The sequence below is a fragment of the Bos indicus genome, chromosome 7 (genome assembly GCF_029378745.1).
Source record: "Bos indicus isolate NIAB-ARS_2022 breed Sahiwal x Tharparkar chromosome 7, NIAB-ARS_B.indTharparkar_mat_pri_1.0, whole genome shotgun sequence".
NCBI classification, from domain to species: Eukaryota; Metazoa; Chordata; class Mammalia; order Artiodactyla; family Bovidae; genus Bos; species Bos indicus.
The window spans coordinates 14,415,161-14,427,449 of NC_091766.1; the positions used below are offsets into that span (position 1 = coordinate 14,415,161).

The window sequence follows — 12,289 nt, forward strand, 5'->3', positions numbered from 1 at the left end:
AGAGGGGAGACAGGGGAAGGAAACAGATGGAACAGGGAGAGAGATGTTGGGGGAAATCTCTTCCCCCACCCGAAGGTTCTGGGGAAGAAGCCAGAGGCCTGAGGCCAAGACTGGGGCTTTGAGCGGAAACTGGGAGGGGGGAAATTATTGACCAAGCGCCCGCCTTGCCCTGAATTTCCAGAAGGTGATGTGGAGTTTCCATCCCCCAGCCAGTCCACAGACAGGGCCTCTGCGAGGGACAGCTGATCCTCAGGAGCTGGGAGCCCAAGCGAGTAATTGCCAAGGAGCTACCCCCTTCTCAGGCTCCCAAGTGCCAGGCTCCAGGGTGCCAAGTATTGTGTACACATCATCTCTCTTAATTCGCAGGTCAGAGAGGAAATGATGATCATTTAGGATATTTTAGGAGCCTCAGAGTGGAGAACTTGGCTCTCAAAATCGCACAGCTGGTGGAAATGGCAGAGGCGGGATTCGAACCAGCGGCTCAGTTCGAACCATGGCCCCGCCCTGGTTTCCGTAGAAACAGGCCCTCTGTGTCTCCATAGCAACCCCTCCGCGGACTTTTTTTTTTTCCCGCCACCTGGTGCGCATGCACTATTGGTGACGTCATCGCGGCGCCTCACATAGTCGACTCGCCAGAGCCGGAAGTGAGCGGAGCGGCGCCGGAAGCAGCCGGCAGACGAGACCTCGTGGAAAGGACGGCGGCATGGGACAGTCGGGGAGGGTGAGTCCCGGCGGCCAGGACAGCGGGCAGCGCGGGCGGGGTTCCGCCGGTGGCCGCGGGGCTAACCTCTTGTTTCTCGTCCCCGCAGTCCCGGCACCAGAAGCGCGCGCGCGCCCAGGCCCATCTCCGGAACCTCGAAGCCTATGCCGCGCAGCCGCACTCGTTCGTGTTTGCTCGGGGCCGCGTGGGTCGCAGCGTCCAGCAGCTTAGTATGGACTTGAGGCGGGTCATGGAGCCGCTCACCGCCACCCGCCTGCAGGTCAGCATCACCCAGCCCACCTTCACCCGCACTGGGCCTCGTCTTCTCAGCTGCGGGGGTGGCTTCATCCTCGAAACTGCTGGAGGCCTCAGTTTCCCAGGCTGGAGAAAGGGACCTTTATGGGCACCATCGTGCCTGCCTCTCAGGGCTTTGAGGGGCAGCAGCGAGGGCGAGCAGATGAATGCACCCAGCCTGGAGCTTGGCTGAGTGCCTAAGGCTGATGGTTAAGAGGGGGACTCGAGTTAGCAAAGCTGGCTTCTCTCAAAGGCCCGAGCCAAGTTACTTAACCTCGCTGAGCCTCAGACGGGCCCTCTGAAAAATGTGGTGATGCAGTGTCAAGAGACAGAAGCTTCGGTTAAAGTCTGATTGGCTCTAGAGACCAAGAGCATTCCATTCCCCTCTCCCCCTAGTTCTCTAAAGGGTTAAATGCAAGAAATGGCATAACAGGTTAGGCTTAAAGGCTTTGCTTAATAAGAGGTTATCTGTGATTGTCTATTTTTCTTTTCATTGTTTCCAGATACGGAAGAAAAACTCTCTGAAAGATTGTGTAGCAGTGGCTGGGCCCCTTGGGGTCACACACTTCCTGATTGTGAGCAAAACAGAGACCAACGTCTACTTTGTGAGTGGATGCTTTCACTCCCCACACCCTCCTCCGCTGCCAGCTCTCATGATGACCCTTGTGCCTCTGAGCTGCCATGATTCTGGCTTCAAAGTAAACGCTCTGAAGAGATAGGCAGTGGTCTCCATTTCCCACCCCCTCCAACCCCGCTCCTGAATTATACACCTCAGCCCTCACAGATCTTTTTTTCTGCAGAAACTGATGCGTCTCCCAGGAGGCCCCACCCTAACCTTCCGGATCAACAAGGTAAGGACTCAAGGTGACATGGGGCTCAACTGGTAAAGAATCAGCCTGCAAACCCAGAAGACCTGGGTTTGATCTCTGGGTTGGGAAAATCCCCTGGAGAAGGGAACCCACTGCAATATTTTGGCCTGGAAAATCCCATGGACTGTGTGTATAGTCTATGGGGTCACAAAAAGTCAGACACGACTGAGTGATTTTCACAACAACACAAGAGGTGACGTGAGGTCTCCGAGGGGCAGGAGCTGGGTTTGGGGATTGCACCAGCTGTGTGTGCTGGACGGGTGGTCACCCACTCCTCACCTCGCCCTACAGTACACGTTGGTGCGTGATGTGGTCTCCTCGCTGCGCCGGCACCGCATGCATGAGCAGCAGTTTGCCCACCCACCCCTCCTGGTGCTCAACAGCTTTGGCCCCCATGGCATGCATGTGAAGCTCATGGCCACCATGTTCCAGAACCTGTTCCCCTCCATCAACGTGCATAAGGTGAGCCAGCCCACGTGTGATGAAGGTGAGTGTAGGTGAAGCAGGCAGCAAGGACCACACTCAGGCTCATTCTTCACCTCCCAGCCCCAAGGCTGAGAGTTCTGGGTCCTGAGTTCTAAACCCACTCATGCTCTCCCATCTGGCAGGTGGAAAATAATGTCCGTGGTATTTTATTTCCTAAGCGTGCATTCATTGAATGCTGATCTAAGTTAAGTAGTGTGTTCCATTTTACAGAGAGGGAAACTGAGGCTCCCAGAGGTGAAGATACTAGTCTGAGGTTAGATACTAAGGACAAGAAGGCAGGACTGGATTCTTTAAATCCGTCTGGCTCCAGAACCCTGGTTCCTGATCCCTGGCATCAGTGGGTCTCAAATTAGGCTTATTAGATGCTAGTCATCAGGGAGTCCAGTGTGGGTAACCTCAACGGGCCTTGGAAGCTGGATTTCTAGCCCTGGGTAGCCCGTGGACACCAGTTGCAACCCCATCTGTCCCTGCGGTGCTGGCAGCACCCAGGCTGCCCTTCTGGAGTGTGGCCATAGCCAGGGCTCAGCAGGGGCTCCAGCACACAGGGAGGCCCATGGAACACTCACCAGGTGCTGTGCCCTCTTTTCTCTCCCAGGTGAACCTGAACACCATCAAGCGCTGCCTTCTCATCAACTACAACCCTGACTCCCAGGAGCTGGATTTCCGTCACTAGTGAGTTCTCAGTGGGAATTGGAGGGGTTGCCTGGCCCCATGTGCAGCTGTTGACAGCACAGCTGCTGAGACTCTATGATTGCTCAGTCTCAAAGTAAATGACGCACTGTGGAAAGGGTTGGCAGGGTAGAGCTGACCTGTGACCCTTGGCTCCTGACCCCCATCCTCGCCTCCCTCCAACCCCTGCAGCAGCATCAAGGTGGTCCCTGTGGGTGCCAGTCGTGGGATGAAGAAGCTTCTCCAGGAGAAGTTCCCCAACATGAGTCGCCTGCAGGACATCAGTGAACTGCTGGCCACGTGAGGAGGGCTGGAGGTGGGGAGTGGGGGGCACCACACTCCAGGGGACCCCAAAGCTGTCCTTGGAGCCAGGGAGCCCCTGCTGAGCCCCTTGTGTGCCCCACGCAGGGGCGCAGGGCTGTCGGAGAGTGAGGCAGAGCCCGACGGCGAGCACAACATCACAGAACTGCCGCAGGCTGTGGCGGGGCGCGGCAACATGCGGGCCCAGCAGAGCGCTGTGCGGCTCACAGAGGTGAGGCCCAGTGCGGGGCAGGCCTGGTGGCTCCCCCCATCCCCAAGGAAGCACTGACACCCCATCCCCTCCTCTACCGTCCCTCCAGATTGGGCCTCGGATGACGCTGGAGCTCATCAAGATCCAAGAGGGGGTCGGAGAGGGCAACGTGCTGTTCCACAGGCTCGGTGAGGACGGGGCCAGGGGCACAGTGGGGCCTGCAGCCTGGTCATGGGCGGGCTAACCTGGACCTTGGGGATGAAGAGCTCAGTGGCCACCTCTTCCTGCTCAGTGCACAAAACAGAGGAGGAGCTCCAGGCCATCCTGGCTGCCAAGGAGGAGAAGCTGCGGCTCAAGGCCCAGAGACAGGACCAGCAGGCCCAGAATGTTCGGCGCAAGCGGGAGCAGCGAGAGGCTCACAAGTGTGTGGTCACCAGGCAGGTGGGGCAGGGTCCCAGGTGCAGGCTGCCACATTGACCGATGTCCCTCCTCCAGGAAGAAGAGCCTGGCAGGCATGAAGCGGGCGCGGGCAGAGGCCGATGGGGACAGTGATGCAGAGGACCCCGGGGCCCCGCCAGAGGCAGAGAGGACCAGCCAGCAAGAGGAAGAAGAGGATGAGGCTGAGTATTTCCGCCAGGCTGTAGGCGAGGAGCCTGATGAAGGTGTGTGGCAGACAGGGCTCAGGGCACCTGGGTATCACGGGCCTGTCTGTCCCTGCACCCTGGTGGCCCTGACACTGTTTCTTCCTACAGACATGTTTCCAAAGGCAGCCAAGAGGAGGCGGCCCACTGGGCCCCCAGGCAAGAAGCAGCGGCTGAAGGAACGGAAGCCGGACCGAGGCAGTGATCGGAGGCCTCAAAAGGCCAAGGGCAAGGGCCCAGGGGCCCAGGCCAAGGTGGGACCCAGGGGGGCTGCCAGGAACCGTGGACAAGGCCGACCTCGGCCACTGAAGAGAGCAGCCTGAGGCCAAGCCTGGGTGGCAGATGGAACGCCCCAGATTGGGGCCCGAGAGACACTGTGCTGGGCTCCCCTCCTGGGCCTCCAGGCGCAGCCCTCGGTTTCCTTTCATAAAGGAGAGCTGCTTTCCCACTTTCCCCTCTAATAAATTCATTTCTCGTGAGGCTGAGTCTACGTTTGAAATGGCGGGCCTGCTTTTTGCTCCACACCTGGGCCTCTGTCTGCACCTGGGCAGTGGATGTGCAAGGCCTTATTTCATATGCCAGGGTGACACAGGTGTGACCCTCCTGTGGTGCCCTGGGGCCCTGGACCCCTCCCCAGCCTACCCAGTGCCCCCACAGCAGATGAACCAGCTCTGGAGGTTGGGTGCTCTCAGAAGGAAGGAAGCAGGAAGTGGTAGTGAGGCCTGTGCTCAGACCCGCTTGGCGGGCTGAGGGTGGTACTGCTGGGAAGGGGAGGGGCCAGCGGCTTGTGTCTCAGAAGGGAGCACACCGCACAGGCCACAGTGCAGCTGCAGACCCAGAGGCAGGCCATGCAGGCCTCAGCCAGCAACAGCTCAGGTGAGGGGCCAGCACAGCCGGGCTAGTGAAGCCGGGCACATCCAGGGCCTTGGGGGTGGAGGTGGCCGGCTCCTGGAGGGTGGTGGGGAGATGGGTAAAGAATCACTGCTGGACCCACTTCCTCCCAGACCAGAGGGATGGGATAGGAAGGCAGAAGTGAAAGTGGAGGAGCCATCTGAGTCATGGAAGGGGTCCATGCACAGAGCTCATGGCCAGGAGTCCAGGCCATTCCTAAGAAAGCTGAGGCTGAGTGGGGTGTGTGAAGGATAGATTACAGAGCTCAGCCCCCCTACACTGCTGCATCCCGGGTGCTGGCATGGGAGGCCAGGAGCAGGGCACTTCTACCTTCAGGAGGGAAAGTTCTGGGGATTTTCCTTACAGTGGTCATATGGATGGGGATAGAGCTGTGGAGGAAAATAAGCAGGGTAGGAGACTACAGGGAGCAGTCGCCATGTTAGGGTCATCTCAGGACCCGAGACGAGGAGGAGGTGAGGGGGACTACCTCCAGGGATGCCTGGTGCATCAGCCAATGCAAAGGCCGTGAGGTAGGTTCTGCCTTAAGGAACAGCCAGAACACCATGGTTGGTGAGAGCTGGAAATGAGTGAGTGGGGGTGGGAGGAGTAGCTCCCTCAAGGCATAGTAGGAAGAGATGAGCACTGGTTTTTCTTCCAGGTAGGTAGGGAGAGAGTCTGGGAGTGTATGGCTGTGACCTGACTCTGGAGGCTGTGAGGACAGATGGATGATGAGGGTGGGAGCAGGGACAGCAAGGTGGACCAGACTCCTGATCCAGGTAGATGGTGACACTTGGGGGGACAGACTCTGACATGCGGGACCGAGTTGTAGAGGGATGTGGGGGGCTCTTGCTTCCCCGCCCCAGGCCCTGATGGCTCTGGTGGTCAATGCCAGATTGTGTGCATCCCTGGTTCTTGCCCCAGGACACGCCTAATGGACTCTGGGCTTCTAACCTTCCTTGGGCTCTGAGTCCCTCTGTACAAAGGTCCTGTGGCTGGCACCCGCCTTCCTGGGTGTGGAAAAGCACTCTGGAAACATCCCACAAGGGGCTCCTAGCACACGATAGGTAAAGGTGTCACAGCGGGAGCCACAGTGAGGGACAGGGTTGATGTGCCACACCCTCTGCTCACAGGTGACACGCAGTGCCCAGTCAACTTCTCGGAGGCTGCAGATAGCGTCCTCAGTGGCCTCCAAGATGACTTTCTGTGGCCCATGCTGGTAGTTGAGTTTCTGGTGGCCTTGGCCGGCAACAGCCTGGCCCTGTACCGCTTCTGCAGCCGGAAGCAGCACCTCTGGCCCCCAGCTATGATCTTCTCGGCCCAGCTGGCGGTCAGCGACCTGCTCTACGCCCTGACGCTGCCCCCCCTGGCTGCCTACATCTACCCGCCCAAGCACTGGCGCTACGGGGAGGCTGCCTGCCGCCTGGAGCGCTTCCTCTTCACCTGCAACCTGCTGGGTAGCGTCATCTTCATCACCTGCATCAGCCTCAACCGCTACATGGGCATCGTCCACCCCTTCTTCACCCACAGCCAACTGCGGCCCAAGCACGCCTGGGCTGTCAGTGCCGCTGGCTGGGTGCTAGCGGTCCTGCTCGCTGCCCCCACACTCAGTTTCTCTCACCTGAGCGAGTCCCAGCGCCCAGGCCAGTGCTCTGTGGCCAACCTGGGGGCCTGTACCAAGTGCCTGGGGACAGCAGGTGACAGCCAGCTTGAGGCCTACCGGGTCTACAGCCTGGCGCTGGCAACGCTGGGCTGTGGCCTGCCGCTACTGCTCACCCTGGCAGCCTACGGCGCCCTGGGGCGGGCCGTGCAGCACAGCCACGGCATGACGGCAGCCAACAAGCTGCAGGTGACGGTGCTGGTGGCCAGTGGCGTGGCCCTCTATGCCAGTTCCTACGTGCCCTACTATATCACGGCAGTGCTCAACGTGTATGCCCGGCTGCGCTGGCTAGCCCTCTGCCCGGGTTTTACAAGTGAGGCCGCGGCTAAGAAGGCACTGGACCAAAGGACGTACTTGGCCCACCAGGTGACACGAGGCCTTGTGCCCCTAGCCATCTGCATCCACCCGCTACTCTACATGGCTGTGGTGCCCAGCCTGGACTGCTGCCACCAATGCTGCGGGCAGGGACAGACCCCAAAGAGCACCACGTGCTCCAGCCAAGCCCTGCCCCTCAACGTCACAGCCACCCCCCAAACCTCAGGGCTCCAGTCCCACGAGCTGAGCCCGTGACCTGGCCCATCTTCAGCCCCCTCCTCGTCACAAGATGCTGGAACCCGGCAGCAGAATGGAGGCAGAGAGCAGGCCCCCGGCCCCGAGCCCCCAGACAGGCCAGGAGCCCCTACTTCCTCCCCACAGAAAGGCCTCCAGTGGGACTAGGGGGCACCCATGCCAGAGCTGCAGGAGCTTCCACTCACAGCACCAACCCTGGGGAGGGCCATGGAGCAAACCCAAGATTGGGGGGACTGGGCGGGGGGGGGGGGGGCGGGGGGGAGCTGGCCCCACCCACAACAGTGTGATTGACATCAGGGAATAAATGTAACAGCACAAGGCTAGAGACTAAAGACTTTTTATTGCCCTGAAGTCCCCTGCTCCAGGAGGCTGACTTCTGTCACTGAAGGGTCCCGGGGCCAGGGGCTGAGCAGCAACAGCAGCAGCTGGCTTAATTGGTTGATGGCCTAGAAAGGGAAGCATGAGGTGGGTGAGGATGGCAAGTGGGGGAGCTCTAGACCATTTAGGGAGTCCCAGGACCACCACCCATCTTACATACACAACATGAACTCAACGGGGAGGAGGGGGACGGGGCACGGAGCACACCAGGGGCCAGACAGGCCTTGGGGTGTGGGGCCCTCCACGAGAAGCAAAGGACAGCCAAAGACCCACGCCCCGGGACAGCCCTGGCGAGGCCCACAGTCAGCCCAAGCATCAGCTACGATGCCACGAGGGGCGGTGGAGGGCAGAGGTCTTACTTGGCCCACTCGACGTTGAGGATGAGGTGGTCGTAGCCAAAGCCGGACACCCCGGCAATGGCACGCGCAGCGTCCTCGCGGCGGTGGAAGCTGATGAAGGCAAAGCCCTGGGGGAGGGAGTGGGGGTCAGGGACAACGCTCGAGGCACAGTTGGGAGTCAGGACCCCACCCCGCCCCACGGCCGCTGGCCCACCTTGGACTGGCCGGTGGTCTTGTCCTTTGCCAGGTAGATGCGGGAGATGGAGCCAAAGGGCCGGAAGAGCTCCTGCAGGTCGGTCTCACGAGTGTCCTCAGACAGGTTGGTGACACGGATGGTGGCATTGTCATCAGCTGGGCAGGCAAGGAGAGGCGTCAGTGAGGGGCCGGCCCCACCCATGGGATAATCATAGGGTACAAGGGGTGCCCGCCCACACATCAGCCCGGCGCTGGGGTGCCCTCCCCGCCTCACCTCTGCGGTTGGGCTGCATGGACTCCCCACGGCGGCTGGCCCCGTCGCGCAGGCTCGGAGGCACGTACTTCCCAGTCTTGTTTTGAGTGGCCTGCACAGGCTCCAGCTCTGGGGACCAGAAGCAAGGTTAGGTCAAGCCTCCCCCGGCACAGGCCTGGCCCAGGATGTTAGCCGCTGTGGCCATGATCCAGCCCCAAGCACTCTCTCTCTCAAACCACAGGCATCCGGGGGATCTCTCAAGGGCTGAAGGTCTTAAAAGGACTAAAAGGACTTAAAGGTCACGTCCAGGAAATTGACCCACCCACATGCCCTGCCTCCTAGCAGCACAGGAAGAGTGAGAGAACGCACCGTGAGAAAACGCCCAGCCTCACACACAGCAAGACAGTACACAGGGTAGCAACAGCCCCCAGGTTCCCGTCCCGGGGACAGGTGACCAGTGGCTGCGCACACGAGTCACAAGTATAGAACTCCAGTGTGTGTGTGTGCACACACACAGCAAGCTCCAGTCAGGACAGACACACTGAGAGAACAGCCTTCTCCCCCCGCTACTCACGTCCTTATGCCTGCAGCCGTGCTCACTAGAGGCTCTCACAAACCCCAACGGCAAGAGACGGGTGGCGTCACCAGCAGAGCGCCCACCTGCAGTCTCTCCCACAGACCAACGTGGGCTGTGGCCACAGCCTTGCTGCTGCGTGGGAGGCAATAACCACCAACGGCGGTGGTCCTGTCCAGACCCCAGGTGAGGACCCGCGACTCCCAGAGACGCACGCAATTCCTGCGCTCCACTCCCACTCCTCCCCCCAACCGCCAAGCCTGCCAGCCTTATCCCAAGGTCCTGGCACCTCCGGGGAGCTTCTCCTTCTCGCCAGTGGACAGGCCCAGCTGTTCGGCCAGCTCCTTCTGCATGGGCCCCAGCGTGTCCTTGTAGGGGCAGCGGGTGGTCCAGTGGTCGCCCTTGCAGATTCGGCAGGACACTATCTTCTGGCCCTTGAGCTTGTTCATTGGATCCTCCTCTTCCTGGCAGTTCAGATCCTGGCAGGGCAGGTGGGGGCAGTTCAGAAGGGGCAGCCACTCCCCTGGTGCCTCCAGTAACACCCTGGCCACTGGCTCCCCCTGCCAGCCACCCCACTTACCTCTTTGCTGGTGATGAATGTCATGGATACATCATCGCTGACTGTGGTGGTAGCTACGTTGGGCCCCGGTGGGTCAAATTCTGAGTTCCCAAACTTCTTCCAGTTCTGAGCTCAAGGCAGGATGGGGGACAGGTCAGGGCAAGGACAAGCGGGACCCCCTCCATTTGCACCCTAGACTTAACAAGAGCCAACTTGAGGGTGAGTGGGTCTTAAACCCTATTCACCGCCCTCCTCAAATGCTCCTTGGAGAAGTGATGACGACAGTTTCTGTTCCCTGAGGGCATGTCAGGCCCCAGCTTCATGCCAGCTCCAGAAGTAGGGGCAGCTCTCAGCCTCATGTTACAGATGAGAGAATTGAAGCTCAGGGGTAAACAGGCCCAGAGCCAACAACCCCTGGCAGGGGCTGTGCAGGTAACAGACCAGCTCCCACTGAGTGATACTCAGGGGTGTGCAGGATCACCCAGATTTCCAGGGGCCTTGAGCTCCTTACACAACCTGCACCTCGGCATCCTCCCCTATAAGGGACCACAATGCTCCCCCCACACCTTCCTGGAATGCTAGGGGGACTGAACGAGAAAATACTCCCCACAAAGCACCTGGGTCTAACACAGAGTATGTAGGTAACCATACAAAATGTATTTACTGCCATCACTCCTGCTGCTACGACCACCTCACAGGAGGGCTTGGCTCTGTTCCTCCCAGGCGACAAGCCAGGAGAAGTAAGAACCAACCCCTCCGCTCCCACTCCTGCACCTGCTGGACTTTTCAGGGCCCCCCACGGATTGCACACAGGCCTCAGTTCTGCTCCAACAAAACAGGTACACACAGGGGACTTCCCCGGTGGCCCAGTGGTTAAGACTCCGCACTCCCAATGCCCGAGGCGTGGGTTCAAGCCTTGCTCAGGGAACTAAGATCCCACATGTTGTGTGGTGCAAGCAAAACATTAGAAAAAAACAAAAAAGCACTAGTCTCTGAATCATGCCCAACTTTTTGTGACCCTATGGACTGTAGCCCACCAGGCTCCTCTGTCCATGGAATTCTCTAGGCAAGAAAACTGGAGTGGGTAGTCATCCCCTTCTCCAAGGTATCGTCCCGACCCAGGGATAAACCAGCATCTCCTGCACTGCAGGCAGATTCTTTACCACTGAGCCACCAGGGAACTGTTTAACAAACAGTTAAACCCCACTTCTAAAAATGAAGGCAATGGGGAAAAGAACTCCTATTTTTACTCTGAGTCAGCCCTGGAGGAGCCCCCAAGACAGGGGGAGAAGGGTCTTACCTTCCTCCTTGCCACAGCCTTTGAGGCCTTCCGGGTCTCAATTCTGAAGGTGCGGACAATCTGTGGACAGGAGGGGAAAGGTTTGGGCGTTCTGCTCCTCAAGGTTCCTAGAGCCAGCAGATCTTCCTCATCAAGACATCCAACACATCACTCTCTCCTAGTCCAAGTGCCCCTCAAGCAAAGGGCTCCCACCTCTTCCCCAGCCTCACCTTGAACTTCTTGCCATCCTCATCTATCTTATACTCCGTCACTGTCTTGATGTTTCCATTGATGACCTCCTTGGGAGGCGGTAGTGGAGCTGGGAGAGGGGAAGAGACAAAGGAACTGAGCCCTGGGTAAGAGGGACCAGAAGGAAGGAGGCTGCGGAGAGAGACGGCCCAGGGCTGGAGTGAAGTCGGTCACTCACCTCCCGGCAGTAGCTCAGGCTCTGGACTGGTATCCCCAGTGGCCAGGGGGATCCCCTTGAGGAGCTCGCTGGTGACACATTTGTCTGTGACAGGGAGTGGAGGGAGCAGGGGTCAGCTGTGGGTGGGAGGGGGGGGTGGGGTGGGGTAGGGGTGGGCAGGGACAGGAATTCCCAAGCTGAAATCAAGGGACCTTTGGGATGATGCCTGCACCAGGAGTTGAGAAAGGCGGGACCAAGGGCAGAGGACTGGCCAGGAAGTGTCTTGGGATAGCCATCCAGGGACACGGAGCTGGCACGTAGTAACTTCCAGCAATGAGAAGCACAGGGGATCCCTGGCCTGAGGGCAGGGGAGGGCCATAGGCCTCCGGGCAATAGTATTAATACAAAGGCAGGAGTGTGGCTGTTAAAATTTCCTCCCCAGAGTAGGGAAGCGGAAGTGCTGGCATCAAGGACTTGGGCGGTGGCACGTTAGAAGATGGGCTGGCTGGTGAACATATGGAGCTGGAGATAGGCTGGCCCAGATGAGAGTGGCGCGGGGCAGGGGCTGGCCGTGAGGGGAGATGCAGGGTCTGACGGCGGTGCCAGGGTGGAGGATCAGAGCAGGCAGCAGTGACGGCCTGGGAGCGGCGGGGGGAGGCCGGGCTGCGGTGACCCGAGGCGACAAGGTAGACTCACCGTCCTCTCCTTCCTCTTCCACCTGGTCCGCCCAACTGGGCTTCGAACTGCGGGGACAAGTTTGTCAAAAGGAGGGATGAGTGAGGCGAGGCACGGCTCCCGCGGCCTCGACGCACCTAGGCTCCATATTAACTTCTAGGACCGCCCCCCACACCTAGTCTGCCTCCCAAACCCCCTCCGCGGCCCCAGACTCACTCAAAGTCTCCGGTCGGCATTACAAAATCCCCACGCAGCCCAAGCCTGGGCCAAAGACCGGAAGTAAGAGGTGACAGAGACTTCCGGTTCCGCTGCCTAGAGCAGCCGTAGCACTCCACAGCGCCCCC

General features: G+C 59.6%; 2 protein-coding genes and 2 non-coding genes across 4 annotated transcripts; 3 read left to right on the forward strand and 1 right to left on the reverse strand.

The window, feature by feature from the left end:
* The first annotated feature begins 111 nt into the window (after nt 1–111).
* LOC109560936 (suppressor of SWI4 1 homolog) lies at nt 112–7,518 on the forward strand. The gene is made up of 14 exons (XM_070792269.1): nt 112–721; nt 810–980; nt 1,498–1,599; nt 1,795–1,845; nt 2,155–2,325; nt 2,945–3,021; nt 3,211–3,318; nt 3,427–3,550; nt 3,639–3,717; nt 3,822–3,951; nt 4,025–4,191; nt 4,282–4,491; nt 4,891–5,046; nt 6,192–7,518. The coding sequence occupies exons 1-14, from the start codon at nt 704–706 to the stop codon at nt 7,286–7,288; spliced, it is 2,661 nt and encodes an 886-aa protein (XP_070648370.1). The 5' UTR covers nt 112–703; the 3' UTR covers nt 7,289–7,518.
* On the forward strand, nt 1,636–1,720 carry LOC139184295 (small nucleolar RNA SNORD105). The gene has a single exon (XR_011567884.1). It is a non-coding gene; the product is annotated as a small nucleolar RNA SNORD105 (small nucleolar RNA).
* On the forward strand, nt 3,059–3,133 carry LOC139184303 (small nucleolar RNA U105B). The gene has a single exon (XR_011567890.1). It is a non-coding gene; the product is annotated as a small nucleolar RNA U105B (small nucleolar RNA).
* A 91-nt stretch (nt 7,519–7,609) lies between the features above and the next one.
* Nucleotides 7,610–12,289, reverse strand: EIF3G (eukaryotic translation initiation factor 3 subunit G). Its single transcript, XM_019964129.2, has 11 exons — nt 12,162–12,289; nt 11,967–12,013; nt 11,292–11,375; nt 11,095–11,183; nt 10,886–10,945; nt 9,607–9,711; nt 9,316–9,505; nt 8,474–8,581; nt 8,219–8,355; nt 8,026–8,132; nt 7,610–7,734 (listed from the first exon to the last, which is right to left on the reverse strand). Exons 1-11 carry the CDS (start codon nt 12,179–12,181, stop codon nt 7,719–7,721), a joined length of 963 nt encoding a protein of 320 aa, XP_019819688.1. The 5' UTR covers nt 12,182–12,289; the 3' UTR covers nt 7,610–7,718.

Coding starts and splice junctions, on each gene's coding strand:
- LOC109560936 (XM_070792269.1), top strand. Junction 2,326..2,944: donor CCTCCATCAACGTGCATAAG/GTGAGCCAGCCC, acceptor TTTCTCTCCCAG/GTGAACCTGAACACCATCAA. Junction 3,952..4,024: donor GAGCAGCGAGAGGCTCACAA/GTGTGTGGTCAC, acceptor TCCCTCCTCCAG/GAAGAAGAGCCTGGCAGGCA.
- EIF3G (XM_019964129.2), bottom strand. CDS start 12,181: ATGCCGACCGGAGACTTTGA. Junction 12,014..12,161: donor ATGCCGACCGGAGACTTTGA/GTGAGTCTGGGG, acceptor TTGTCCCCGCAG/TTCGAAGCCCAGTTGGGCGG. Junction 11,376..11,966: donor GGAAGAGGAAGGAGAGGACG/GTGAGTCTACCT, acceptor TCCCTGTCACAG/ACAAATGTGTCACCAGCGAG.